General features: G+C 39.7%; 2 protein-coding genes across 4 annotated transcripts in view; one reads left to right on the top strand and one right to left on the bottom strand.

The window, feature by feature from the left end:
• LOC124622445 (protein broad-minded-like) overlaps positions 1–11932 on the bottom strand; it is a 286578-nt gene extending 274646 nt beyond the window's left edge. The window contains exon 1 of the mRNA XM_047148144.1: positions 9962–11932. Within this exon, the coding sequence (XP_047004100.1) occupies positions 9962–11706 (1745 nt within the window). The 5' untranslated portion in view covers positions 11707–11932. The remainder of the gene's footprint in view (positions 1–9961) is intronic.
• A 61-nt stretch (positions 11933–11993) lies between these two features.
• Positions 11994–27898, top strand: part of LOC124622447 (UHRF1-binding protein 1-like) — a 442870-nt gene continuing 426965 nt past the window's right edge. For all 3 annotated transcript variants that reach the window (XM_047148146.1, XM_047148147.1, XM_047148148.1), the window contains exons 1-2: positions 11994–12585; positions 12669–12870. In XM_047148146.1, coding sequence (XP_047004102.1) covers positions 12542–12585; positions 12669–12870 — 246 coding nt within the window. In that variant the 5' untranslated portion in view covers positions 11994–12541. The remainder of the gene's footprint in view (positions 12586–12668; positions 12871–27898) is intronic.

A 27898-nucleotide genomic window follows, 5' to 3' on the forward strand; every position in this document is an offset into this window, starting at 1 on the left:
TCCTTCTGTCCTTTCCCACCTGCCAGTTATGCAGCAGGTGACTTCGCCCTGAGAGACGAAAGTTTGATGGCATGTTGTCCAGCTGGAGGAGGAGACAGGGATGCTACCATTATGCTGGGTGATTTCACAATTGCGGGGCTAAATTTGAGGTCGCATGTCTGCCTGTCCATGTCCTTCATGGAGCGAGATGTAGCAAGAACAGTACTGTAGGTGCCAGATGGTGAACAAAGGTTTTCCAACTAGCCAACGACTTGCAAGCAACTGGGTAAGGCACTTTTTCCTTTATTCAGATATTCTGGACAGTCTACTCATTGAGATACATGGGATAATTGCAGGATGTCGTGGCATGGTTCCCACTGCAGTTGATGCAGCGGGGAGAAGGAGGTGGACAATGGCCCTCGTGAGCATCCCTACCACGAGTTCCACATTTGGCTGGGCGTCGACAGGGCTCTCATGTGTGGTTGTAACGATGACACTGGTAGCATCCCATCATGTTCATTATATATGGTCTGACCGTGATAACTTCATAACCTGTTTTGATCTTTGACAGAAAAAGCACTCCATAAAAAGTGAGAGTGAGGGCACTAAGGAAGCATCTACTTTTCTCATTACCCAATGGACTGCAATGACACACTGATCTGACAGGTAGATTTGGATTTCTGTGTTGGTCAGCCCATTGAGCAGCCTAGTTTAAATAACACCACGGGAAGAATTCAGCGTTCAATGGGCCTCAATATGAACAGGATAGCAACAGAGGAGCGAAGCTGCAGGAAGTTATTGTGCTTGAGAATTAGAAGTAGCCTCCAAAAGCAAAGTGCCACTGTGTAAACGAGGATAGGATTTCATAGGGCCAGCAATTGCATCAACACCTTTCTGAATAATAAATGGATTTACTATAGCGAAGAACTGATCGTTTTCAGTGTGTGAAACAAGGAATCGTGGTGCAGCTGGGAAGGTCTTTGAAGCATTAGCCTCATTCCATTTACATTTCATAGACATTGATTGTGAAGATGATTGGCTCATTGCGAGAAAATCCCCCACAATTGTCAGCATCTCCAGCGGTGGATAGTTCACGCCTAAGGCTGGTAACAATGTTTACAACAATCCTGAAATGTGGTAATTATTTTGATATGACATATGGGTATGCAGGGTACCAAGAAAGTATTTCTCTTTCTTAATTCGCCACTCTCAGTGAGTCATACAATAGGTGTGGTACCTAGAATCTCTCTCATGTTGTTCAGATAAGACTCCATCTATGCAAGGAATGACTTGGCATCATACCATTTTAGTTTCCCTAGTATAATTTTATGGTATATATGATAAAAGGCTTTGCAAGATCACAGAAAATATCAGAGCAATTTTTATTGTTTAGTTCTACCAGAACCGTTTTTATTTAATCATATATTGCTTACTCAGTGGAGAAACTGTTGTGGATTGGCAAGACAGCCAACCCACTATGAGAGGAAGCCGAAAGGCACGCGTTTTAGCTCACGCAGGCTGGCGTGAGGTCTGGAACAGGTCAAGGAAATGAGACTAACAAAAAACGTACGTAGCTGCTGGAATACTTAACTTTAATCCGTAAATGGTGAACATCGCTCTTGACGATACATGTTTTACAGCATCAATAGTAACTGGTAATGGCGCTTTGCTAGGTCGTAGCAAATGACTTAGCTGAAGGCTATGCTAACTATCGTCTCGGCAAATGAGAGCGTAATTTGTCAGTGAACCATCGCTAGCAAAGTCGGCTGTACAACTCGGGGCAAGTGCTAGTTAGTCTCTGTAGACCTGCCGTGTGGCGGCGCTCGGTCTGCAATCACTGATAGTGGCGACACGCGGGTCTGACGTATACTAACGGACCGCGGCCAATTTAAAGGCTACCACCTAGCAAGTGTGGTGTCTGGCGGTGACACCACAGAAACCTTTATGGAAACAAAGTGAGCTATTTTCTGCTATTTGCTACATTCTCAATGAGTTTTGAGAAATCAGGAGGGAAGCAGATGGTCCTATAATTAATTAGAGATCACTAGCACATCTTCACTTTTATAAATGGATATTACTACTGCGTACCTCAATCTTTCAGGAAATACACATTTAATTGTTGATTCGTTACTGAGGTCAGCACAAGATTCTAGTACTTTAGTTAAAATAGCATCAAATCCTGCAGAGTTATTAATTATCAGTGACATAACGATTTTTATGATTTCTCCAACAGTTGATTCGGCAAAACTGACCTGTTGGTGGATTATGAAATCCCTGTCAACATAACTCTAATGGGTCTGCTTTTCATAGCCCACTTTTTGTCCCTCTGACTTCTGCTGCTGTTAGGAAAAATTCATTGAATCTAGTGACTAATGATTTGAATCTAACATTGTTTACACTATTATCTGGTTTACAAAGTCATGTGTTTGATGAAGGATATGTTTACACTGCAGTCTCATTGTTGGCACATCACTGTGCACTACATTATTCTTCAGCTTTTCACACTGTTAGCTCAGTACATTGCTTGAAGTGGTATGAAGCGAAAAGAATCATCTTACAACAGTAACTGTGGTTTGTTCATGCCAAAAATCTTGTTACTGGTGAGGACAAAGAAGAGAAGGAATGGGTGGCTCTTTTGAATGCAGAACATCTACACTGCAATTCAGCTGAACTCCTGAAAGCACACAATTAACCAATCATGCTGAGAAAGCCTGAGATATCACACGCTATTCTTTTAAATGGAATGGTTGTTGTATAGTTTATATTTTGTAGCATGAAAAGAGCATTCTCTTACAGACTCATAACCATATAAAAGTATAAACTTGTTTCACCTTGGGGGCCTGTACTATTTTGAGCAAAAAATGGTTCAAATGGCTCTGAGCATTATGCAGCTTAACTTTTGAGGTCATCAATCGCCTAGAACATAGAACTAATTAAACCTAACTAACCTAAGGACATCACAAACATCCATGCCCGAGGCAGGATTCGAACCTGCGACCGTAGCGGTCGCTCGGCTCCAGACTGTAGCGCCTAGAACCACACGGCCACTCCGGCCGGCTATTTTGAGCACTACAGATTAATATGCCATGCCAGTGGGTATCGAATGGTACAACCAGATACAGTTGGTGGTACATGTTGGCGTGAATGATGCCTGGCACTTGGGTTCTGATACCATTCTCAGTTCCTTTCAGCAGATGGCCAATTTGGTGAAGGCAACTAGCATCGCATGTGGGGTTCTACATATATACTCCACTAGCCACCATACAGTGTGTGGCGGAGGGCGCTATTTGCGCCAAAGTCTTATTTCCCCCTCTCTGTTCCACTCGCAGATCACGTGAGAGAAAAATGACTGACTGAATGCCTCGGTACAAGCTCTAATTTCCCTATCTTTGAATGGTGATCACTGGGTGATTTGAAAGTTGGTGGTAATAATATACGCTCTGGGGGCCTACATTCTTGGTGAAGATCGGATTTTGGAATTTAGTGAACAGCCCCTTCCATTTAGCGCGTCCCATTTCAAACTTTCTATGAGATTTGTAACGCTCTTGCGATGGCTAAATGCACCAGTCACAAATCTTGCCACTCTTCTTTGGACCTTCTCAATCTCTTGAATCAGACCCAACTGGTAAGGGCCCCATACAGATGAACAATACTGTAAGACTGGAAGAACTAAAGTATTGTATGCAATTTCCTTTGTTGAAGGACTGCATCGCTTCAGGATTCTACCAATAAAGCGCAATCTAGAGTTCACCTTACCCATTACTTGTGTAACCTAATCATTCCATTTGAGACCATTTCGAATAGTAAAACCAAAATACTCGACGTATGTTACCGCTTCCAAAGACTGGGCATTTATTTTGTACTCTTACATTAACAAGGATTTTCGCTTTGTTATACGCAGTAGGTTACACATACTAATATTGAGAGATAACTGCCAGTCACTACACCAGGCATTTATTTTCTGCAAATCTACATTTTTGTGTGATACTACTTTCCCGTAGACTACAGCATCATTGGCAAATAGTCTAATGCCGCTGTCAATACCATCAACCAGATCATTTAAGTAAATCGTAAAAAGCAGTGGACCTATTACGTTGCCCTGTGGCACATCTGACGTTACACTTCTTTCTGTCAAAGTCTCCCCATTCAGGACGACATACTACTCTCTGTCTGTTAGGAAACTTCCTAACCAGCCACACGTCATCCGATACAGCGTAAGCGTGCACTTTTTGGAGCAAGCGACAGTGAGAAACTGAGTCGAACACCTTTAGAAAGTTGAGAAATATGGCATCAACCTGGGAGGCAGTATCTAAAGCCTGCTGTATATCATGCACAAAGAGGACCAGCTGTGTCTTGCATGACCGCTGTTTCTTAAAACCGTGCTGGTTTCTGCAGATGAGCTTCTCAGAGTCTAGAAAGGTCATTATGTCTGAACACAAAATATGTTCCTTGATTCTGCAACAAATTGATGTCAGTGAAATTGACCAGTAATAATGTGCATCCGATTTTCTACCCTTTTAATAGATTGCTACGACCTGGGCCTTCTTCCAGTCCCGTGGAACTTTCCGCTGTTCCAATAATGTCTGATAGATGATGGATAAGAATGGTGCTATATTTGTAGCATAGTCAATGTAAAATCTTACAGGGATACCGTCTGGGCCAGATGACTTCCTGGTGTCTAAGGATCTTAACTGTTTTACAGCCCCAGATACACTAAACACTATGTCAACCACCCTTGCGTTTGTTTGATAATTGAAAGGGGGAATGGTGCTGCAGTCCTCTACCGTAAATGCATTTTTGAAAGCTATGTTTAGAATTTCGGTCTTCTGTTTGTCATCATCCGTACATTACCCGTTTTGTCAGCAAGCAAAGGTATTGAATTAGTTGTAGCATTCATAGAATTTACATAGGACCAAATTTTTTGGGGTTATTTTTAGAATCTGCAGATAAAATACTGGTTTCAAATTCATTAAAAGAACCTCTCATTGACCTTTTGACAGCTGCTTTCATTTCACATAATTTCTGTTTGTCAGCAGGGCAGTGATACTTTTAAAATTACTGTGCAAAATTCCCTGCTTTCTCAGCAACTTCCTAATACGTTTGTTGAACCCAGGTGAATCCTTTCCCTCCGCTATATTTTTGCTAGGCACATACTTCTTTAGCACTTGGTGGACAATACCTTTAAATTCAGACCAAAGATCTCAATATCTTTGTGTCCTGCGGTGAATGCTTGGAGCTATGAAGATATTCATTAATGACACTATTTACTTTCCCAAACAAGAAAACTCTACACTGTTTTTTTTTCTCCAATCAATGACATAGAAGCCACAATGACGTCATGGTCACCAATATCTTCTTCTAGATTAACTTCCTCAAAAAGTTCAAGTCTGTTTGTTGCCAAGATATCTAATATGTTTCCATCTCGTGTTGGTTTTCTAACCAATTGCTCAAAGTTATATGTTGAGAGTGCTCCTAGAATAACTTCACAAGAGTCTTTGCTTCTGCCCCCTGTGATAACGTGTAATTTTCGCAGTCAATGGACACCAGATTAGTCTCCACCTACAACTAATGAATAATTTGGATATTTATTTCCTATGTACTCAAGACCTTCCCTGAAACATTCTGTGATGTATGTTGCAGATGCTGGTGGTCTATAAAAACATCCTAATACAATGGTCACTCCTTGTCTAATTGACAGCTTTATCCAGACTATTTCACAGTCTGACCCAGTATCGATCTCAACTGTGTTTAAACAGCTTTTAACTGCAATGAACACACGGCCTCCCACAGTATCAGTCCTAAGGCTAAGCTCACTACTTGTAACATCATATCCATGGTTGACCGCAGTCCTCTGATCTGGAGCAGAGTGCAAGTTCTAAACCAGAGGCTCAGACCATTCTGTGATGATATTGGATGCGAATTTCTGGACCTTTGCTATAGGGTGGAAAACTGCAGGGTTCCCCTTAATAGGTCAGGCTACTAGGGTACTGGAATATGTGTGTGAAGTGCAAATAGGGGTTGTTTAGGTTAAAGGAAACCCCTTGGGATCAGAGGTGAATTGCCTTGCAAAATCAAAGATACGTCAGCCACAATGTTCTCAGAGAACACTCATCCTCACATATTGTACATAGAAGAGATTAATAAGATATTAGTAAAGTGCTGGAGAATCCCAGGAGAGGTCTCAGAATGATCACTTATTGAAAATTATAATGCACAGGTAGTGTTAGGAACAGAAAGTTGGTTGAAACTGGAAGTGGATAGCAACAAAATCCTAATTTCAGATTGGAATATTTATCACAAGGATAGGTTAGTCATCAACGAAGGCAGCATATTTACTGAAGTAAAGAATTTGACAACACCTGAATTAATGTGGGTGAAATTATGCATTAAAGGTGGGTCAAAAATGGTAATTAGAAGCTTTTGTAGACCACATGCATCAGGAGCTGTGCTGGTAGAACATTTCAGAGAGAATTTTGATATCTCAATCATGCCATTGTAAGATGGGGTAATTCCACCTTGTCAGGTATAGATTGGGAGAGTCAAGATATCAAAACTAGTGCTAGAGACAGGGATTGGTGTGACAGTATTCTGAATGTCTTGACCGAAAATTACTTTGAGCAGATAATTGGAGAACCAACTTGAAAAAGGAACGCCTTAGACCTCCTAGCTACAAACAAAACTTATCAAATCAGTTTATGTGGAGGAAGGTTTCAGTGAACATACTGATGTGAGAGGTGTACAAGGATTGTTAAGAAAGATAGGAAATTATTTTTGTTTAGCAAGAGTGACAAGATACAAACCACAGGGTATCTAAGTTGCTGGCATCATATACTCAGTGATGAAGTTGAAGACATGGAGCACAAATAGAAAAAATTCAAAAGCATTGCTAAATATGTCTTAGACAAGTATGTTGCAAGCAAGGTCTTGAGTGATGGGAGAGACCCACCATGGATCACTTTCAATGTTAGAAAACTGTTACATAAACAAAGGGAGCATCCGAGATTCAATGGAAGGCAAATGTTAACAAACAAATAAAAGCTGTGCAAAGCAAAAACAAGTATAATGGGGTCGAGCGAAGCATCCGATCCCACCCGTCGGTTTTGACCTGTGACGTAAGGCTGTTGTGGTGTGTGATGTCACAATGGCGCGGAATTTAGTTTGTGATAGTGTCGTGTTTGTAGGTGTCATTTTGATGAGATTGGTGGTGCTCTCTGGTGGTGTGTTAGGTGACGTTTTTGGTTTAGTTTGCATGTGTGGCGTGTTTATAGGTGGCATATTGTTGCACTCAGTGGTTCTCTCTGGTGGTGTGTTTATGGGTAGCGTGTTACGTGGCGTATGGGGTTCATTTGCGTTATAGCATTGCACATGTGTGGTATTGGGACTGTGCTTTCAGCGAAATATTTTTGAGTGAGTTAAAGATTTTAGTTTTGTTATTTCGACGTTATTGTAGCTTTTTTTTTCTGTTCGTCGTGTATGAATTTTGGTAAATTGCTTTTTTATGTCTTTGGTAGGTATGGATATGACTGACAATGTCAACAGTTTTCGGTTGTTGGCAATGATGGGGGACAGATCGTTGTCTCTAATAAAATTTCTTCAAATATTCGGATTTTTGGATGAAGTTGTGAAGTGTTTAGTATGTCGTGAAGAAATGAGGCTTACTAAAGTTCCTGCATCTCGGACCAGGGACGGCTGTAGGTGGAGCTGTCATAAGGATAACAGGTCAAGGGAAGTGTTCGATTCCAATGTGTGCTTGTGGCTGTGGGTGTTCCAGTATTGGGAGTTGCTGTTGAGCTATATAGGTCAAGGGAAGTGTTATTTGTGGAATCGGGAGCTGATGTTGAGCTATATAGGGCAAGGGATGCGTTCGATTCCAGAGGATATTGTGTTTAGTGGAATTTGGGGAGTTTTGTGTTGTCTGTTTTTTCGTTGTTTTGTGTGGTTTGGTATGGTGGTGTACGTCTAAATTTGTTTATATTTACTTTGTCCCCAGCCAAAAATCCCCAATTTTCCACACTTGCCCTGTTAGTTTCTTTAGGTTTTTTGCGGTACGTGTGTGTATTGGTTTTTCAATGTATTTTCGGGTTTGTGGTCATGTTTACGTAATGACGTCATAGACGCCATATTGGAGTCGTAGTGTATGGTCGTTTCCACCATATTAGTTATGTCATGGGTCAAAGCAGACGAGTGGAATTGGACGCTTCTGTATTTCCGTATAATGAGATCAAAATGTTGTCAACTGATCTGAGTGAAAACCCCAAGAGGTCTTGGTCTTACGTAAAATGAGTATGCGGTTGGAAATCATCTATTCAGACACTCAGTGACCATAAAGGCACCAAAATGAAGGTAACAAGGAGGAGGTCAAAATATTAAATTCAGTCTTCTGAAATTGTTTCACTGCAGAAAAATCATAATATGGTTCCTTCTTTAAATTATCATATGAACATTGAAATGGCAGATATTGGGATAACTGATCGCAAAACAGAAAAGCAATTACAATTACTTAGTAGAGAATGGCATCAGGACCTGTAAGATGCTGCAAAGAATATGCAAAAGAAATTGCTCCCCTTTTCGCTGCAGTTCATCACAGGTTGCTGGAGCAAAAGGGAACCTAGCAACTAGAAACAAGTGACACTGCCCCATACTGCTGTCTAGTGAAAAAAAGAAAAAATGACCTTACTGAGAAATTCAAGCTGATTTGCAACTGGATTCAGGACTTCCTTGCAAATGGAACTAAAAATGATATTTTTAATGGAACAAATTCTACAGATGTAAAGGTAATTTTTGGAGTACCACAAGGAAATGTGATGGGACTGTTACTGTTTACAATATATATAAATGATCAAGTACAAAGCAGTCCAAGTTCTTTAAGACTTTTCACAAGTGATGTGGTCTATAAGAAAGCAGGAATGCCGGAAGACAGTATCTATATGCAAAATGACCAACAGAAGATTGATGAATGGTGCAATCCCTGGCACTTGATCATAGACATAAATAAATGTAACATACTGTGCATAAACAGGAAATGAAATCCACTACTGTACAACTATACCACTGATGACGAATTTCTGGAAACAAAAACTGCTGCAAAATATCTAAGAGGAAGCATGCAGAGCGACCTTATGTGGATTGATCGCATAGGCCTCACATAAATAGAAGGAAAAGCAGACACCAGATTGAGACTCGCAGTAAGAATGTCGAGAAAATTTTACTCATCCACTAAGTATGTGGCTTACAAGGCGCTTGTTCAACCAATTCTTGAGTATCATTTATCAATTTGGAGCCCTCACCAGGGGAGGACTGATACAAGAGAGAAAGATGATCTATCGAAGAATGACGAGTTTCATCATACGGTCATTTAGATGGCACAAGAGTGTTAAAAGAGATGTTCAACAAACTTCTGTGGCATATGTCACAAGAGAGGCATTGTGTATCATGAAGAGATTGACTACTTAAATTTCGAGTGACTACTTTCGTGTAAGAGTTGGACAACATATTACTTCCTCCCACACACACCAAGTGAAATGATCATAAAGAAAAAAAAAAAAAAAAAAATTCGAGACATTAGAGCTAATATAGAGTCTTACTGACAATTATTCTTACCATGCACCATTCAGGAGTGGAACAGGAAGGGGAATCAGTTAGTGGTACCTGAAGTACCCTCTGCCACACACCATTAGGCAATGTGCGGAATATTGATGTACATGTAGATATAGATATAGCGTAAACCTATACTGAAAACAGAATTATTCCTTACTGTTTAATTTTCAAATCATCATCTGCTAAACTGCATAAGCGCCCATTATTGTTCCAAGAGGGCAACTTTAACAAAATACTACAGCATACATTAAAACTGTGCATACAAAACATTTCTGTGAATTATCTACTTGCACCAAAAGAGGAAGAACAACAACAATAAAATGTGCTCTTATATGTGTGGGAACCAATAAGTGAGATACAAAGAAGTTGCCTGCCTTCAACTTACCCAATCTCTTTGCCAAACTGTGTTTGTTCCCCCTCATTAATACCAGTCTGAGACAACTTGTAATAAGCAATAACAGTTGTTAAAAAATTACTGGTGAACGAAGGTATCGTACAACCAAATGAGACGGGCATTAATGCTACACACGTTTCCAGGAGCATGCTTAACAATCCTGCGGTTTCTTTTTCATGTCTTTCAAGTCTTGAAACTACATAATTCATTATCAAGTTTTGAAATGGTTCATCATTTGGAGCCTCCACTGCACATTTTGAAACTGCCTCAAGTGTACCAACCGATTTTCGACACTCTTCTGTACTGTGTAGTAAATAGTGCAGGGAACGCTCATCTGCAGTGATGGAATGTAAGATTCTTATAGTGTTCTCTGGTAACATAGTGGTCCCACAATTTAAGGTTTTAAGTGGTTCCAGTAAACACCTTACTGTTGACTCATTTATGTACTTGTCACCTCTGTTGTGAAATATTTTTATCACAGTTTCTGTAATTACTTTCTTCAGTGGAATACTACACGAGTGTGCATTTAAAGATGTTATAAGAGCAATTAGGATATGCTGCAATGGCACTACTCCAGTCTGCTCACTGAAATAATCAAGAATAAAACTGTCGCCTCTTTTATAGCATGCCATAATACCTAAAATACTGACAGAATGAATAAATATTCCTTCCTTGATCGCAGAAGAGGTGAGCTTATTGTTAAAATCAGTACTGTGACATGAATATGTTGGGTGCTTTAAATACTGAAGTATTGAACCTGATACAAATTTTAAAAATGCAGACACTTTTGACTGAAAACTGAAGAAAATATTTCTTCCAAGAGTGCCATGCAGCCAATGGAAACACCAAATAGCTCTTGGGTCAAGAGCAGCAATTACATGAAATGGATAAATTAATGCATCCCCTGTAGTAGTGTGTATATGCATGGTGATCAAAATCATAAATGCATTAATTATTTCTTCTATCCAACTGTTTTTGAAGCGTGCCCAACTCTTGGGCATTTCGTTCGACATTGCAAGTATAAAATGTACCAGTTTTATCAATTTGTTATGCACAGGATTTGAAAAATTCAATCCTTGTACAAAAGATGGGGTGGTGCCGATTGCAGCATCTACATAGTACAACCGTAAGCTTTCTACAAGATTTATATAACATTCCTTCACAAACGCCAACGACGGGGACGACATTATTCTGGCATGCACTTTTAAGCTTAATGTGAATTCTTCTTGGCTCTTCTGGCTAAGGCTGTGCTGCAAATTGCTTTGAAGAGTGGGCCAGCTTTCAAATGATATACTGTCCGGTAAATTAACAGATAACAACTCTCGTAACGCATGACTACGTACAAAAAAAGATTTGTGTGGCGAAGTTTTGCGGCATAAACTTTCAAAATATTTTGACGGCACAAGTTTAGTATTATCCTTATACTGCAGCAATTTGTGAGTGTTGAGCAAATTTCCACCTGTTACAGACAAATGAATCCAATCAAAGTCAGAATATTCTGCACGCTGTTTAATTGCATCAGCAATGTCTTCAATGAATAACTTCACTTCTGCGGAATCTTTTACAGCTTTATATATATTGTGGGAAACTATTTTCCATGTCTGCTTTTTTATTTCGCCACTGTATCTAATCTTCCTGCGCACCGTTTCATTAAATTTTTCCTTGGTTATCATCTTAATCCACTTTACAATTTCGTCATTGGTAGCATCTTGATGAGGTAAAAAATTCATTTTCATGTTACATGGCAAGATGATTATTCCCCTAACAGCTGTTCATTCACTTTCTTCGTGGAGACCTTCACCTAAGCTTCAATTCACACTTCACTGATGTTCAGTGCTGCATTAGCACCTGCCTTTTTGATCTTAACCCTATCCCAACTCCACTACACAGCACAATATTAACGGTGATATCCTAACATAGCTTCAAGCTTCCGACTTTCCGAGTAATGACAAGAGTACACGACTCATTCAGAGTAAGTGTTGGGAGAAGCCGCTGTCAAAGATACTATTTAGCAACTCAGATTCAATGACACTTTTAACGCCGTTCAACTTCTTGCAAACTGTAGACAGTAGTATTGCATGCTGATGTGTCGCTTTAATTAGATGAAAAGGAAATTTTTAAACTGCGAATAAAACATATTGTGAATACGAAGAGAGTAGTGGGAACTTGTGCCAAACACGATACAAAGCTGTTGTTCTAGAGGCTGTTTTTGAATATTTATCTCACGGCGTGAATTATATTTTAGATATGTTTGAGAGTACGCAACTGGGGATTAAAGCCGATTATATTTGCCGTGCAGGCCGACAGACTGTTTGTCACGGTAGTGAAGTCGACAGCGTAATGTACGTTGGGTGAGTCAAACGTGAAAGTCCAGGAACAAAAACGAGCGAAGTCCATATGATCGTCGCGATGTACCGGTTTTGGCACAAATACAGAGATTAACAGACGACAAAAGCAGCAACAATAGTGCCAAATCATTATTTACTCTTTATTAAAGTATGAGAAGCAGAACGACAATTAACTTTAATTACACATACAGAACCTGGAAGAGGACGCTGCTTATGTTATGAAATGGTTTCAATTATAAAGAATCAGCTTTTGAAGCATTTGTCGAGGTAATATAGCGTCAGTATGTTGTTGTGCACTTTACATGTGTTTCTTGCGGGTAGTTGGATTACAAAATATTTCATTTTCCCAGATTCACCAAAAATTTGTCAGCTGATAAGATCAATTTGAGCACATTTAAAGGTGAAGGTGAACTGTCAAACCTCCAACTGGATGAGGCTGTGCTCACTGATTTGCTGGAGCTGCCATCATGGCTTCAGCTTACAAGTGCAACCTGCAACAAAGTTGCCTTCCGGATTCAGTGGACGAAATTAAAAAGTGTTCCTATTTGTCTTGTAAGTTAAAAGTTAACATATCAGGCTGTCACATCTCTTTTTTTTATGCCTCCAAAGTAAATTGATATAACTAATGAACATTACACACAGAATTGTACCCATTTATTTGTTTCTTTGTTCTTGTTACAACCATGCCCCCTCCCACTGAAAGAAACACTTTTGCTAGAAGCAGTAACATCATATGTATGTTTCCAAGCAGATATGTTTTGGTGATGATACTGTCAGACTCAGAAATGATGATAATTTAATAGCAGCATCCATATAGTGCTAAGATTGCAAAATATTGTCCACTCAAAGCTAGCCTAAATATACTTTGGTGACAGACACAGTGAAAAGGACAGTCACTCAGTGCCATCTGTAAATGGTGAATAGCAATCTGTCAATTTCATATTGTTATAGTTGGGCATAGTAGCAGGAAAGATGTCTCTGCTGTAAATTAAGATGCAGCAATCAGCTGTATTTAACTTTAAGAATCAGTACTTGAGTAAATAGACTGTTAATATTTTTGTCCAATTGTTCTCATCTTCTCAAGTATGAATAAAATTTGCAAGTAGGAGAACTTTTTTCCAAATTATTAATTTCCATCAAAGTTGATGTGAGTACCTCTCATTAAGCCACTAGTCATCAGTTTTTAAATGAATAAAATTAGTTATAATGACTTTCTTAACCTGCAAGGATCTATTACTGGAAGATATATTATGAATAGTTGCTCCTTATCTAACGGGCATGATTTTTCAGTTAATTGAGTGTTAAATTATGAAAATGTATGACATATTGTCATGAGAGATCCCACAACTGTTTAAATTTTTTAAAGTGTTTGAACAACAGTCCCAGCTGTCAAAGTCACACTTAATAACTATTATAGAAATAAACAAAACATTAATGAATAACTATTTCTATAGAAAACAGGTTGAAAAATGTTTAAAAATGTAATATTGTACCCGAATATGCAGATAACATAGAGTGACAGTATTTAAAATTATAACTGATTAGTGATGAGTTGTGGAAAAAAAAAAAAAAAAAGCGTAGCAAACACTTCTAAATGAAGGGAACAGCTCAATAGTACACTTGATAACATTCAGTGGCATCTATCATTTTACTAAACAATAGCAGCCTACAATATGCAACCAGATAACTGTTGATAGGTGTGTACAGTACCACATCGTATATGACCTCCTATGACAGATTGATACTAATATATAAATGATCGGGTTCAATGCATTGTAAATGAAGAACAAAATAAGCCGTGCTCTAACTTACTAGACACATAGTAATGGTAAGTGTTTTATAGTGATCTTCCTTTGCATAACATGCTCAAAAAACATTTCACAGATTTCCTACTGTGAAATACAGCAGTTTTGAATTGACTTTTAATTTGCTGTTCATAATGAAAAATGCTGTATATTGTGCAAATGTTGACCTTAGGCTATGCTACAAATCAATCGGTTACCCTATCACAATTTTTATTTTGCAATTCACATTTGTTGACTTAACAAAATCACAAAGTGTGTGTCACTTTTCGACCAAACCCAGACTTCGGTTTGTGCTACAGATCAGTTGGTCTCTACAACCAAGATTTCATAGGGTGGACACTAAAACATTGAGAAACCATAGTCATTGCTGTAAGATATTCATTTCTCGAGTTTTCTTTTTTCGTGTGAATCACTGAGCCATTGTAGGCAACTGCTTGATAATGCTTCAATATTTGATTTCTACAGAAATTTATCACCAGTTTCCAGTTTTACACCTACATACAAACTCTGTAAGCCACCATATAGTGTGTCAGAGAGTACCTATATCTTGTTCCACTCTTATTTATTTGCTTTCCTGTTTCACTCACAAAGAGAGTGAAGGAAAAACGACTGTCTGTATTCCTGTATATGAGCCCAAATTTCTCTTATCTTCGTTGTCTTTACATAAAATGTACTGTGGTGGCAGTAGAATTGCTCAGCTTCAAATTTCAGTTTTCTAAATTTTCTCAAGAATGTTGTGTGAAGAGAATGTCGTCTTCCCTTCATGAAGCGTCACTATAATTGTGTATTGATAGAATATATGGTAACAAATGTAGCAGAGTACTTCTTTCTAAGCATTTTAACAGGGTTACTTTTACAACAAATTGCTGTCATTTCTCTCTTGAACAGTGCCCCAATACTTTCTACAATATTTGATAATTGATTGTTAAATGTATTTGCTGCCAGTGACTCATTGGTTATAGCTCTTCCATCTCCTCCATTCAGTTGAGTAGCTATGTTATCCTTTTCTGTGGCTGGTTGTCTTGCCTCTCATGTCACCACATTCCATATAGCCTTAAGTTTGTTGTCAGAATTACTGATTTCTGACTTTTTAATAACCTGTATTAGTAATTTTGAGGATGTCTTCTTGTTCTTGGCAACAGATATATTCCCCATCCACAAGATACTTTAATCCCTCTAGTGATCCATGGATTTTACAAACCGACAAGAAGCTTTTTCATCCAGAAACTCTAATATTCCCTTAATATGTTACTAGGTTTGTAAAAGGATGAGTGAAAAGCTGATTATCAGTTGGATGTTGTGAGTATGACATTCAATAAAGATAGCCATTTGTTTGTTACAAACTGTGTTTTGGAAGTTTACATTTTCACACTATTGGTACCTTCAATGTATACCTTGCACTAATATGGCACAATTGCCGTATATCTGTTTCCATACCCAAAAAATTTGGCAAAGGCTATTCTTCAAAATAACCTGTAAAGCACTCACAGGTGGTGTTTCATTATCAAAATTATGTCTGTTAATATTCTTTACGGTGGTACGGTAGAGAAAAAAATTGCAGAATGCTAAATTTGGACTGTTTCATTCACATTGTCATCGTCAACAGTTTGTTCCCAATAGTGGCCCACATCAACATGATTCTGCCTTTGTTCTGAAGTAAGCAGTCGTGTTACATGGTGTGCATACTATAGACTTTTACAAATGTTCCTTTAAAGGAATATAAATCCTTTCAGTTGATATGCCCAGAATGTGTGCAAGTTATCTGATAGACATGGATCACTGCATGTAATGGTAGCCACTGTATTGATTTTTGTCTCTGTCAAGGCCATAACAGGCACACAGAATGTACCCTCGTTGCAATTTGCAACTTTCTGGCAACAAAAACAGGATCAACATGGCATGGATGACTCACCAAAGCCTTTCTTCAGTTCATCATAGGGCACAGAAGCATTTTTGTTCAGGTGAATACAACATTTTATTGTGTAGTTCTGCTCACAAAATTGAGACATTTTGAAGTCTTAAAGGTGCCAAGAATGCACAGCCACTTCCATTATCTGTTGTATTGTAATAATTGTGTGGTTTGGGTTTCGAGACAGGTCGTAGAAGGTGCTGGTGCCCCACCGCAAATAGCATTTCTGGGGCACCCTGCTCTCCCCATTTCAACCCCTGCCCCCCTCCTGTTCTTTCCTCTTCATACTGCCCTGATGTCCCTTCTTCCTCTTTGTTTGCATGTTGAGTGGACTGTGCTGTTTTTGTTGTTCTTGCCTTGCTTCCTGCCATTGTAGATCGTAGGACCAGTAACATCACTACAACACTGTTTGGTTCCCTCCCCCACATCAACCAACCAACGAATCCATTACTCTTTACCAGTCATTGAATACGATTCAGGGTGTCATTTTTCATAAGGAGCTCATCCTTCAAACTGATGAGGCAGGGCAATCTGGAACAGCTTTTTGTTTGTCATTTTCAGAAAGACAACTAAAGTAGTCTGATAAAAAAAATGCAAGAAACAGTTAGCATGATTATTTTGTACTAATTTTGCAGATTTCTTATTGACTGTTTCCTTCTACATTGTTAATTTAGCTTGTTATATTATTAACAAAATTACTTGACTTTTCATCTGCATTTTTATGCCATTCAGAATTCATATGCAGGTTTGCAGAATTGGAAAACCTTTATGGATGCATCATGATGACTGCCATGCATTATACGTGGTAGGAAAAACTACCTACAGCACAGTAAGTGCACCTTTAGTTGCTTTAAAATACACCAACCGTGGATATAGTGACAGCCAGTCAATTGAAATGTCCTCTTTATGCCACCCACATTATTCTTGAAATAATGATTTTTGTCAGATTGCCATAGATTCAATAAACTCTTGTACTTTCGGGAATTGTCAGTCTTGGTTTCCCCTCCCCCCCCCCCCCCCCCCCCCCCCCCCCTCAACGTAATTTCCAACATTGGAAATACTGATGAGGAGACTACTGCTATTCTCATCAAAGCACTTCAAACCAGCAGGTTCTCTTAGCTCTATATTTTCTCCATCAGTACAATTAATGTTATGTTTTATTAGAACTATTTGAGCTTAACCAACCCTTTCTTTGTGATATTTCATCACAGGTAATATATATTTTTTTTAATCCCTCACTTTCATTTTCAGTTTTCATTGGTTTATGAAATACAAAAAACTTTAGGAAATTGGTCATTTTGCCACTCTATTCACTATGCTTTTTCTCATCAGGCTACACACAAACTTTTAAATGAACCACATTCAGGCACTGCTGCTCTTTTAAACTTATTGTTGACTGTGCAAGAACTGAGAGATAACTTCAGTAATTGCTGACAACACTCTCACCCCCTATCAGTCAGCTTAGGTTCGTGTAGTGCATTATACAGTTGTTTATGCCCAATTGTGGTGCTCATTTGCAGTAGTGATTATGCAGTTAATTAAATGATGGCTGTTGTACAGTAGTTACTCAGTGAGTGTCACACTATTGGATCATGTAGGTTCATAGTAGTTCAAATAATGAGGACTTCCTACTTCTATCGCCAGTTACCAATCGGCAGTCACGTAGTAAAAATGAACACACCCAGCAGATGAAGAGAAATACAACACAATGTACTACTTTTAATTAGCACCTGACAGTTATTGCTACATTTACTTTAATTCCGAAGACGATAGCTTTTGTTGTGTGTGTTTTGTTGTGTAACTATTTTACTACACCAATAGCCATTTGAAGTTTATGAAGATGTGCACATGTAGTGATGTGGGAACTGGGAGGGTGACCTTTTTGTTTTCTAGGTTGGTAACGTTTCTGAAATGGAACTCTCACCCTGGGTATCCTTAACGGGAGAAGTATGTACAAGATGAGTCAATTAAGGACTGAAAAGGTCCACTGTGATTTACCAACAAAATTCAAAATCTGCTGAGAAAACCGAGATTGCTGCAATCTTCATTCTTAAAAGAATGCAGATATGTCAACAGGAAAAAGTTAATAAAAATTCGTGCATCTATAAAAAGATAATTTTGTGAATCATACAACAGCTTCTATGTCATTCATACCTTGTTAGCGAAAGGTTGTGATGAGAACCAGAGAAAATTCTGGTCTTGTGTAAAATCACTAAGCTGATCAAAGACTTCTATCCAGTCTCTTGCTGACCAATCAGGTGTGGCAAAAGATGACAGGAAAAGGAAAGCTGAAGTTTTAAATTGTTGTTGCTGTAGTCTTCAGTCCGAAGACTTGTTTGATGTAGCTCTCCATGGTACTATATACTGTGAAACTGCTTAATCTCTGAATAACTACTGTAACCTACATCCTCCTGAGTTTGCTTAATGTCTTCATCTCTTGCTCTCCCTCTACGATTTTTACCACCCACAAATCCCTCCATTACTAAATTGGTTGTCCCTTGACATCTCAGAATGTGTCCTATCAACAGTCCCGTCTTTTAGTCAAGTTTTGTCAAAAATTTCTTGTCTCCCCATTTTTATTCAGTACCACCTCATTAATTACACAATCTACCTATCTAATCTTCGGAATTCTTCTATAGCATCACAGTTTAAGAGCCTCTATTCTCTTCTTGTCTAAACACAACTAATCTGCTACTTTAAGCATTTTGTTCCGTAACCTAATAGCTTCAGCATCACCTGATTTAATCCAACTACTTTCAGTTATCCTTATTTGACTTCCTCCTTTCAAGATGCTGTCCATTCCATTCAACTGCTCTTCCAAGTCGATTGCTGCGTCTGACAGAATTACAAAGTCACCAGCAAATCTCAAAGATTTTATTTTTTTCTCCTTGAGTTTTAATTCATACTTCAGATTTTTCTTTAGTTTTACTTACCACTTGTACAATGCACAGATTGAATAACATCAGGGATAGCTTATGACTGTCTTTCATTGCCTTCTCAACCACTGTTTCCCTTTTATGCCACTCGACTCTTATAACCACCATGTACTGTCTGCCCTCAGGCGTTGAGCATTTGTTTGCTGAGTATGGGCTAGGTGACCCTGGGTTTCCTGTGCTGGGGACAGGTAAGGCTGCCAGTCCCCTTTCACTGTAAGCTCTAGGCATGCTTCAGTGATCACTGTGTGGTGCGGCCATTGATCATTGTGTGTCACAGAGAATGGGAATCTTAGCTTGACCACCTGTATCAGGAGGATGCTACTAACCTCCATTAAAAAAACCTTAATCTCAAGGTGTGCTGTGTGCTGATGAGATTTGAGTGTTGAGGTGGAGCAGTCATTAACGGGCAACCTGTGGGGAATCTGCTGCACCTCAGTGGTATAAGACTTACCTAGACATGCAGGGTTTTTCTACGTGGACTTTTGTTTCCCTAGATGCTCATTTGACCGAGATGGATCCTTCGAAGTTTCCTCCTTCACTCCCAATGGAATGGGTAGGTACCAACACCCAATCAAATAAGAGGGCTTATGTAGCCTGTCCTCCAGACTCAAGTATATTAAAGAATTATAGTGTCTTTAGTAACAGAACACATCCTGATGGCCAGAGTGGTTTTTTATTGGTTAAAAGGAAAGAGGGAAGTTTTGGAAAAATTTTACATACAAAAGATTTTAGAGGGGATTACAGGTCCATTAAAATTTGTTAAGTGGTTACAAAATGGGTCACTGCTGATGGAAACATCAAGTTACCAACAAGTGACAAATCTGCAGAAGTCAAGAACTCTTGGGAAATATGCCATTGATACTGATCTCCACATCATGTTAAACTACATTAAATGCGTTGTGACATGCAGAGATTTGATGGACATCCCCAGAGAAGACGTGAAAGTGGAATGGACCAAAGAAGGTATTGTAGATGTGTAGAATATTATGAAAAGGGTGAACGCTGATCTGATTAAATCTGACTCGTTCATCCTCACTTTTAATAGCACGAAACTCCCAGAACATATTAAGACAGGTTTTCTTTGCTTAACTGTGTGGCCCTATATCCCCAACTCAATGTGCTTCGGGCACACCACTCTTGGATTTAAGGGAGAAGCCACTTGTATCAATGGTCGTAAGGCTGCCCATGAAAGAGTTAGCTGTTCATATCCTCCACAGTGTGTGAAGTGCTCTGGGGCTCACCCAGTGTGGAGTAGAGACTGCTGTGTCTTCCTTGATGAATGGAAGATGCAGGAGATTAAAACCAAAAGACGGATCTCCTGTGGCGAGGCCAACATGATTTACAAGACCATGCAGGCTTGGACTTTTGCTAACTCCTTTGCTTCAGTTGTTAAACAGCCAGTACAGAAAATGGATGCTGCTACACAATTGGTAGTCGCTAATGTTGCAGAACTTACTGCTCCTCCAAAGGTTCAGTCCAGTCCACCATCCACTGCTGCCATTACCATTGCCGTGATTGTGGCTGGGAAGCCTATCCAGCGCAAAAAATCAAAGGCCAAGCTTCCATTGCCAACGGAATCAGGAAGTGAACAGTCCGACAATATTTATGTCATCTTATCTGACGCCTCTCTTTGACTCTTCAGTAGAACTAATGGACCTTGATGTTGGGCTGGGGGAATCATCTCACCGCAAGACTGACTGATCATCCATTATGGGCTTCCCACCCCAGTGGAAAGACAGGGTGAAAGTACAACCCTCATGATAGATGGCTTCCATTTTGCGATCGAACATTTATGGGTTCAGGACACATGTGGAAGAGCTGAAACTGCTACTGCATAAATCCACCTGTGCCTGTATTTACAAGAAACACATTTTAAAGTCACTGATACACCTGTGTTATGGAGCTATACTTTTCGCTGAAAGAAGTCATTCGACTGGGGACAGAGCCATTGGAGTGGTTGCTGTGTCTGTCCGTAAAGCACACCAATACTCTGCTCTCCCCCTGGCTGCTGACCTGATCTGGCATTTTGCCACTACTGTGTGATTGCAGAAAGGGGCAAGTTGGACTTCAGACTCTACAATTCTGAGTCTTACAACTGCCCTTTCTCCATGTGGGAGCTGGAATCGGCACTGTCTGAGATTCATGATAATGCATCTGGTCATGATCAAATCTGGAACTGCATGCTTTGGAATTTGCCAGCAGTGTCAAGGAAATCCTCCTGGAATGTTTTAATTTGATATGGCAGTCAGGTCAATTCCCCAACTTTTAGAGAGAGACAATTTTTGTACCTTTGTCAAACCAGGAAAGGACTGCACATGCCCCAGTAGTTATTGGAGTGTTTCCTTAATTAACTGTGTAGGAAGGACCGTGGAGGAAATGGTTAACCGTCATCTGGTCTGGTTGTTAGAGACTAGGCAACTCTTTAGAAATCCTCAGTGTGGATTCAGAAGATTTCAGTCCACTGTCAACAACCTGACCCTGCTAGAGATGGCTCCTCATCTGGCTTCCCTACATAAACATCACTGTATCAGCATATACTTCTATATCAGTAAGATGTGCTATACTACTTGGAGACACTGTATTCTTGCACATCTGCATCAATGGGGCTTTCATGGCCACGTCCCCATCTTCATACAGTCTTTCCCGTTTTAGTAGGTTCTTAGGGCCCGAATTGGTGATGCGTTATCAGATCGTTTTGAGCAGGAGAATGGTGTCCCACAGGGAAGTGTTTTTAAGTGTTACCCTCTTTATTATAGCCCTAAACAATATCATGTCTATGGTGAGGAATCCTGTTCAGTGCTCCCTATTTGTGGACGATTTTGCTGTTTTCTGTTCCTCCACCGGTGTTGCAACAGCGAGTCAGCGGTTAAAGGAGTGACTGCAAAGATGGGTTTTCAGTTTCTGCAGATAAGAGAGAGAGAGAGAGAGAGTGTGTGTGTGTGTGTGTGTGTGTGTGTGGAGGGGGGAGGGGTTCATTTTAATTGTTCTTGTTGTATTTTTATTTTGCCTGACTTCCGTATGAGGGACACCATCCTAAATTTTATATGAGGGACATCATCCTAAATTTTAGAGACTTAGTGAGCTTTCTGGGCCTCATATTTGACTCCAGATTGTCATGGTTGTCACACCTGAGAGACCTGAAAGCCAGAACACTCAAAGGCACTGAACATCATAAAGTCCTTAGCCACAGGTCTTGGGGAGCGGACAAGCGCATCTGCTCCAGTTTGATAGGGCTTTTGTGTGTTTGTGGCTGGACTGTGGGTGCACAGTATATAGTTCAATTAGGTCATCTTACCTGAAAATTATTGATGCTGCCCACCATGAGAGTATTCGACTGGCATCTTCATCATCATCATTATTTAACAATTCCAGTTTCCTGGATACTGGTAATGAGCCTCTTCCACTTAGTCCTGTCCAAATACACCTGTTCATGGAGAACATCATCCACTGTCCATCCTCTGGTCACTGGATCAGCCTTAATGAAGTCCATCCATTGGGGTCAAGTTCTTCCTTGAGGTCTTTCCCCATCCACCTGCCTTTTCAAATTTATTTTGGCTGTTCTAGTTGGCTCCAGTCTCATCACATGCCTGTACCACCGAAGTCTAGATGCGCCAATTCGATCTAATAGTGATGTCTTTATTGTATCTTCTTTCCTCACCTCCTAATTCCTTAACTTGTCCATCTTGGTCTTCTTTATGGTGGATCTCTGATACTTACAGCCTTGATGATTCTCTTTTTGTGATGGTACTTGTTTCAATACCAAAGGTCAATATTGGTATGAAATAGCAATAAACATTATCAGTGTGGCTGTTTTTGGAATCAAGTTATCTAGAGTATTCAAGTGGCAATGGGTGCTTATAGGACCAGTTCTGTACCCAGTCTCTGTGCTGAGGTTGGGGAACCACCACTCACCATCTGGGCCACCTCCTCATGGTACATAAAGCATGTAAATTCACCGCATAACATACTGTTGCTCGTCTATCTCTGGAATGTCTTTTCTCCAATCGTCCACGGGCAACATTGCCATTTGGAATCAGGGTACAGCATGTGCTGGATTCACCACTCATTGTGGAGCAATTACAACCCCAAATCCAGGTTTTTAACTGTCTGCCGCCCAGACTACTGCAGAGGTCCAGAGTCATTTTAGATATGGTGTGGTACAGGAAAGATGTCACTCCTAATTCTATTTTTAATGTGACATTCTGTCATTTTATGTGAGCACCACAACTGTGTGGCTGTCTTTATGATGGGTCTAAACAAGGGGACTCAGATGGTTGTACTATTGTTTTCACGGATCGTGTACTCCAGGTCTGACTGCGTGAAGACTTTACTATCTTTGACACAGAATGATATGCGCTCTTGCAGGTACTGGAGTAAATGAGACAGTCTTCCAGTTCTAAATTTCTTATCTGTTCTGAGTATCTGAGTGCCCTTCACTCTCCACAATGTTTGCGCCCAGCTGATAAAATAGTCCAGAATATGCTGAATGCTCTCCTCCAACTAAAATGGCAGGGGAAGGAGTGTCTCTCTGTTGTGTACCAAGGCACATGGGTAATGCAGGGAATGAAAGAGCAGATCTAGCAGCCAAGGAGGTGTGTCGTGATCCTCAGCTGTTTCAGTATGCCACCACCCTGCATGCTATGGCCTCACTGTTGAGCTCCAGACTCTTGCGTCAGTGGAAGGATGAGTGGCTGGAAGTGACAAACAATAACTTCAGTGTAGTAAAGCACACATTGTGGCTGTGGCATACATCCTTTCAGTCATGTTGATGGGATGACGTCCTCTTTTCTTGTCTTCACATAGGCCACAGCCCTATGAAGCATGGCTTCTTGCTCTGGTGACAGGACCCTCCAGTGTATGGTGCTTGTGGTGTGTGGATCACACTGCGCCACATTTTATTGAACTGTGTTTTATTTTCCAACCAGTGGACTGCACCCGATCTGCCCTCTATTGTAAGTAACGAATGTGGTTCGTGTTTTTAAAGTTTTTTGAATTGTCCAGAATTTTTGCCAATTTTAGGAAGACTGTTGTAATGTGTTAACAGGGCGATTAGCTCACCCATATTTTTTGTAAGTGGTCAGCCAGTGACATTTCCTTGTGCCTTTCTTTTAGCCCCTTTGTCATTTACTTGTTTTTTTATCTGTATAGCTACTTGTACTCTTTCTCTGTTGTTTTGGCACATGAGATAGAGGGATTGTGTGGTTGACTCAAGTGCATGAGTGGGTAACAATTTTCGAGGTTTTATCCACATTTGCTTGTTTTAATAGGTGTAAGGATGCTGATAAAATCGCCGTTGAGTGCCCATAAGCTACACACACACACACACACACACACACACACACACACACACACACACACACACACACTGGTTTCTTTATAAGTTTTAAGTACCCATTCACTCCCTGTTTTTTACCCCTGCTACCTCCATAATTTCAAATAGAGTATTCCAGTCTTTGTCTAAGTAAACAAATGCTATAAACATAGGTTTGCCTTTCCATAACTTACTTTCTAACATGAGTCGTAAGGTCAGTATTATCTTGCGTGTGCCTACGTTTTTCCAGAATCCAAACTGATCTTCCCTAACATTGGCTGCTACCAGTTTTTCTGTTCTTCTGTAAAGAATTCGTGTTAGTATTTTGTGTGTGTGACTTATCAAACTGACAGTTCGGTAATATTCACCTCTTTCAGTGCTTGCTTTCTTTGGAATTGGTATTATGACATTTCTCTGGAAGTCTTACTGTCTTTTGCCTGTCTCCTACATCTTGCTCACCACACAGAATAATTTTGTCATGTCTGGCTCTTCCGAGGCTGTCAATAGTTTTGATGATTTGTTGTATACTCCCAGGGTCTTGTACCAGCCTAGGTCTTTCAGTACTCTGTCAATTTCTTCTCGCATTGTTGCATATCCCATCTCATCTTCATCTAAGCCCTCTTCCATTTGTGTAATATTGCCTTCAAGTTCATCTCCCTTGTATAGGTCTCTATATACTCCTTCCACCTTTCAGCTTTCGCTTCTTTGCTTAGCACTGGTTTTGCATCTTTTAGTCATATGGCTGCTTCTCTTTTTTTTCCAAAGACCTATCTTTCCCAAGTGATATATGCTTCTAAATCCTTACATATGTCATCTAGCCATTCCTCCTTAGCCATTTTGCACTTCGTATCAATCTCATTTGTATTCCCTGAGGTGTACTTCATTCGCTGCATTTTTGTATTTTCTTCTTTCATCAGTTAAATTCAGTACCTCCTATGATATCGAAGGATTTCTAGAAGACCTTGTCTTTTTACCTATTTGATCCTCTGCTGGCTTCACTATTTCAGCTCTCAAAGAAATTCATTCATCTTCTGCAGTATTTTGTTCTAGTCAATTATTGCCTAATGCTCCCTCTGAAACTCTCAGTAACCCCGTGTCCTTTCAACTTATGCAGATCCCAGCTTATTAATTTTCTACTGTTTTGCAATTTTCTCAGTTTTAATCTACAGTTTATAACAAATAAATTGTGGTCATTCCACATCTGTCCCTGGAAAGTCGTAGAGTTTAAAATCTGGTTTTTAAATCTGTGTCTTACCATTATATAAGCAATATGAAACTCTCTGGTGTCTCCGGATCGTTGCCACTTATAAAACCTTTCAGGATCTTAAACAAAATATTAGTGATGATTAAATTATGCTCTGAGCAAAATTCTATCAGGCAGCTTCCTCTTTCATTCCTTTCCCCCTAGTGTACAGTCATCTATCCTATCCCCCCAAGTCCATAGTCATCTACTGTTTTTTCTTCTCTTCCTTGTCCTACTCTTAAATTGCAGTCCCCCACAACAATTAAATTTTTGTCCCCATTAACTATCTGAATAATTTTTTTTATCTCACCACACATTTCTTCAGTGTCTTAATCATCTGCAGAGCTAAACTGGTACCACTGTGGTAGGTGTGGCTTAGTGTCTATCTTGGCTACAATAATGGGTTCACTATGCTGTTCATAATAGCTTACCCTTCTGCCTATTTTCTTATTCATGATTGAACCTACTCTTGCATTTCCCTGTTTGATTTTGTGTTTATAACCCCGTATTCACTTGACCAGAAGTTGTGCTGCTCTTACCATCAAACTTCACTTCATCCCATTATACTTAACTTCATCTTATCCATTTTCCTTTTTAAATTTTCTAACCTACCTGCCCAATTGTTGTTGTTGTGGTCTTCAGTCCTGAGACTGGTTTGATGCAGCTCTCCATGCTACTCTATCCTGTGCAAGCTTCTTCATCTCCCAGTACCTATTGCAACCTAAATCCTTCTGAATCTGCTTAGTGTATTGATCTCTTGGTCTCCCTCTACGATTTTTACCCTCCATGCTGCCCTCCAATGCTAAATTTGTGATCCCTTGATGCCTCAAAACATGTCCTACCAACTGATCCCTTCTTCTAGTCAAGTTGTGCCACAAACTTCTCTTCTCCCCAATCCTATTCAATACCTCCTCATTAGTTACGTGATCTACCCACCTTATCTTCAGCATTCTTCTGTAGCACCACATTTCGAAAGCTTCTATTCTCTTCTAGTCCAAACTGGTTATCGTCCATGTTTCACTTCCATACACGGCTACACTCCATACAAATACTTTCAGAAATGACTTCCTGACACTTAAATCTATACTCGATGTTAACAAATTTCTCTTCTTCAGAAACGATTTCCTTGCCATTGCCAGTCTACATTTTATATCCTCTCTACTTCGACCATCATCAGTTATTTTACTCCCTAAATAGCAAAACTCCTTTACTACTTTAAGTGTCTCAGTTCCTAATCTAATCCCCACAGCATCACTCAATTTAATTTGACTACATTCCATTATCCTCGTTTTGGTTTTGTTGATGTTCATCTTATATCCTCCTTTCAAGACACTGTCCATTCCGTTCAACTGCTCTTCCAAGTCCTTTGCTGTCTCTGACAGAATTACAATGTCATCGGCAAACCTCAAAGTTTTTACTTCTTCTCCATGAATTTTAATACCTACTCCGAATTTTTCTTTTGTTTCCTTTACTGCTTGCTCAATATACAGATTGAATAACATCGGGGAGAGGCTACAACCCTGTCTCACTCCTTTCCCAACCACTGCTTCCCTTTCATGCCCCTCAACTCTTATAACTGCCATCTGGTTTCTGAACAAATTGTAAATAGCCTTTTGCTCCCTGTATTTTACCCCTGCCACCTTCAGAATTTGAAAGAGAGTATTCCAGTTAACATTGTCAAAAGCTTTCTCTAAGTCTACAAATGCTAGGAACGTAGGTTTGCCTTTTCTTAATCTTTCTTCTAAGATAAGTCGTAAGGTTAGTATTGCCTCACGTGTTCCAACATTTCTGCGGAATCCAAACTGATCCCCCCCGAGGTCTGCTTCTACTAGTTTTTCCATTCGTCTGTAAAGAATTCGCGTTAGTATTTTGCAGCTGTGACTTATTAAACTGATAGTTCGGTAATTTTCACATCTGCATGCACCTGCTTTCTTTGGGATTGGAATTATTATATTCTTCTTGAAGTCTGTGGGTATTTCGCCTGTCTCATACATCTTGCTCACCAGATGGTAAGAGTTTTGTCATGACTGGCTCTCCCAAGGCCATCAGTAGTTCTAATGGAATGTTGTCTACTCCCGGGGCCTTGTTTCGACTCAGGTCTTTCAGTGCTTTGTCAAACTCTTCACGCAGTATCTTATCTCCCATTTCATCTTCATGTACATCCTCTTCCTTTTCCATAATATTGTCCTCAAGTACATCGCCCTTGTATAAACCCTCTATATACTCCTTCCACCTTTCTGCCTTTCTTTCTTTGCTTAGAACTGGGTTGCCATCTGAGCTCTTGATATTCATACAAGTGGTTCTCTTCTCTCCAAAGGTCTCTTTAATTTTCCTGTAGGCAGTATCTATCTTACCCCTAGTGAGACAAGCCTCTAC

This window comes from Schistocerca americana, chromosome 7, assembly GCF_021461395.2.
Source record: "Schistocerca americana isolate TAMUIC-IGC-003095 chromosome 7, iqSchAmer2.1, whole genome shotgun sequence".
Taxonomy (NCBI): Eukaryota; Metazoa; Arthropoda; class Insecta; order Orthoptera; family Acrididae; genus Schistocerca; species Schistocerca americana.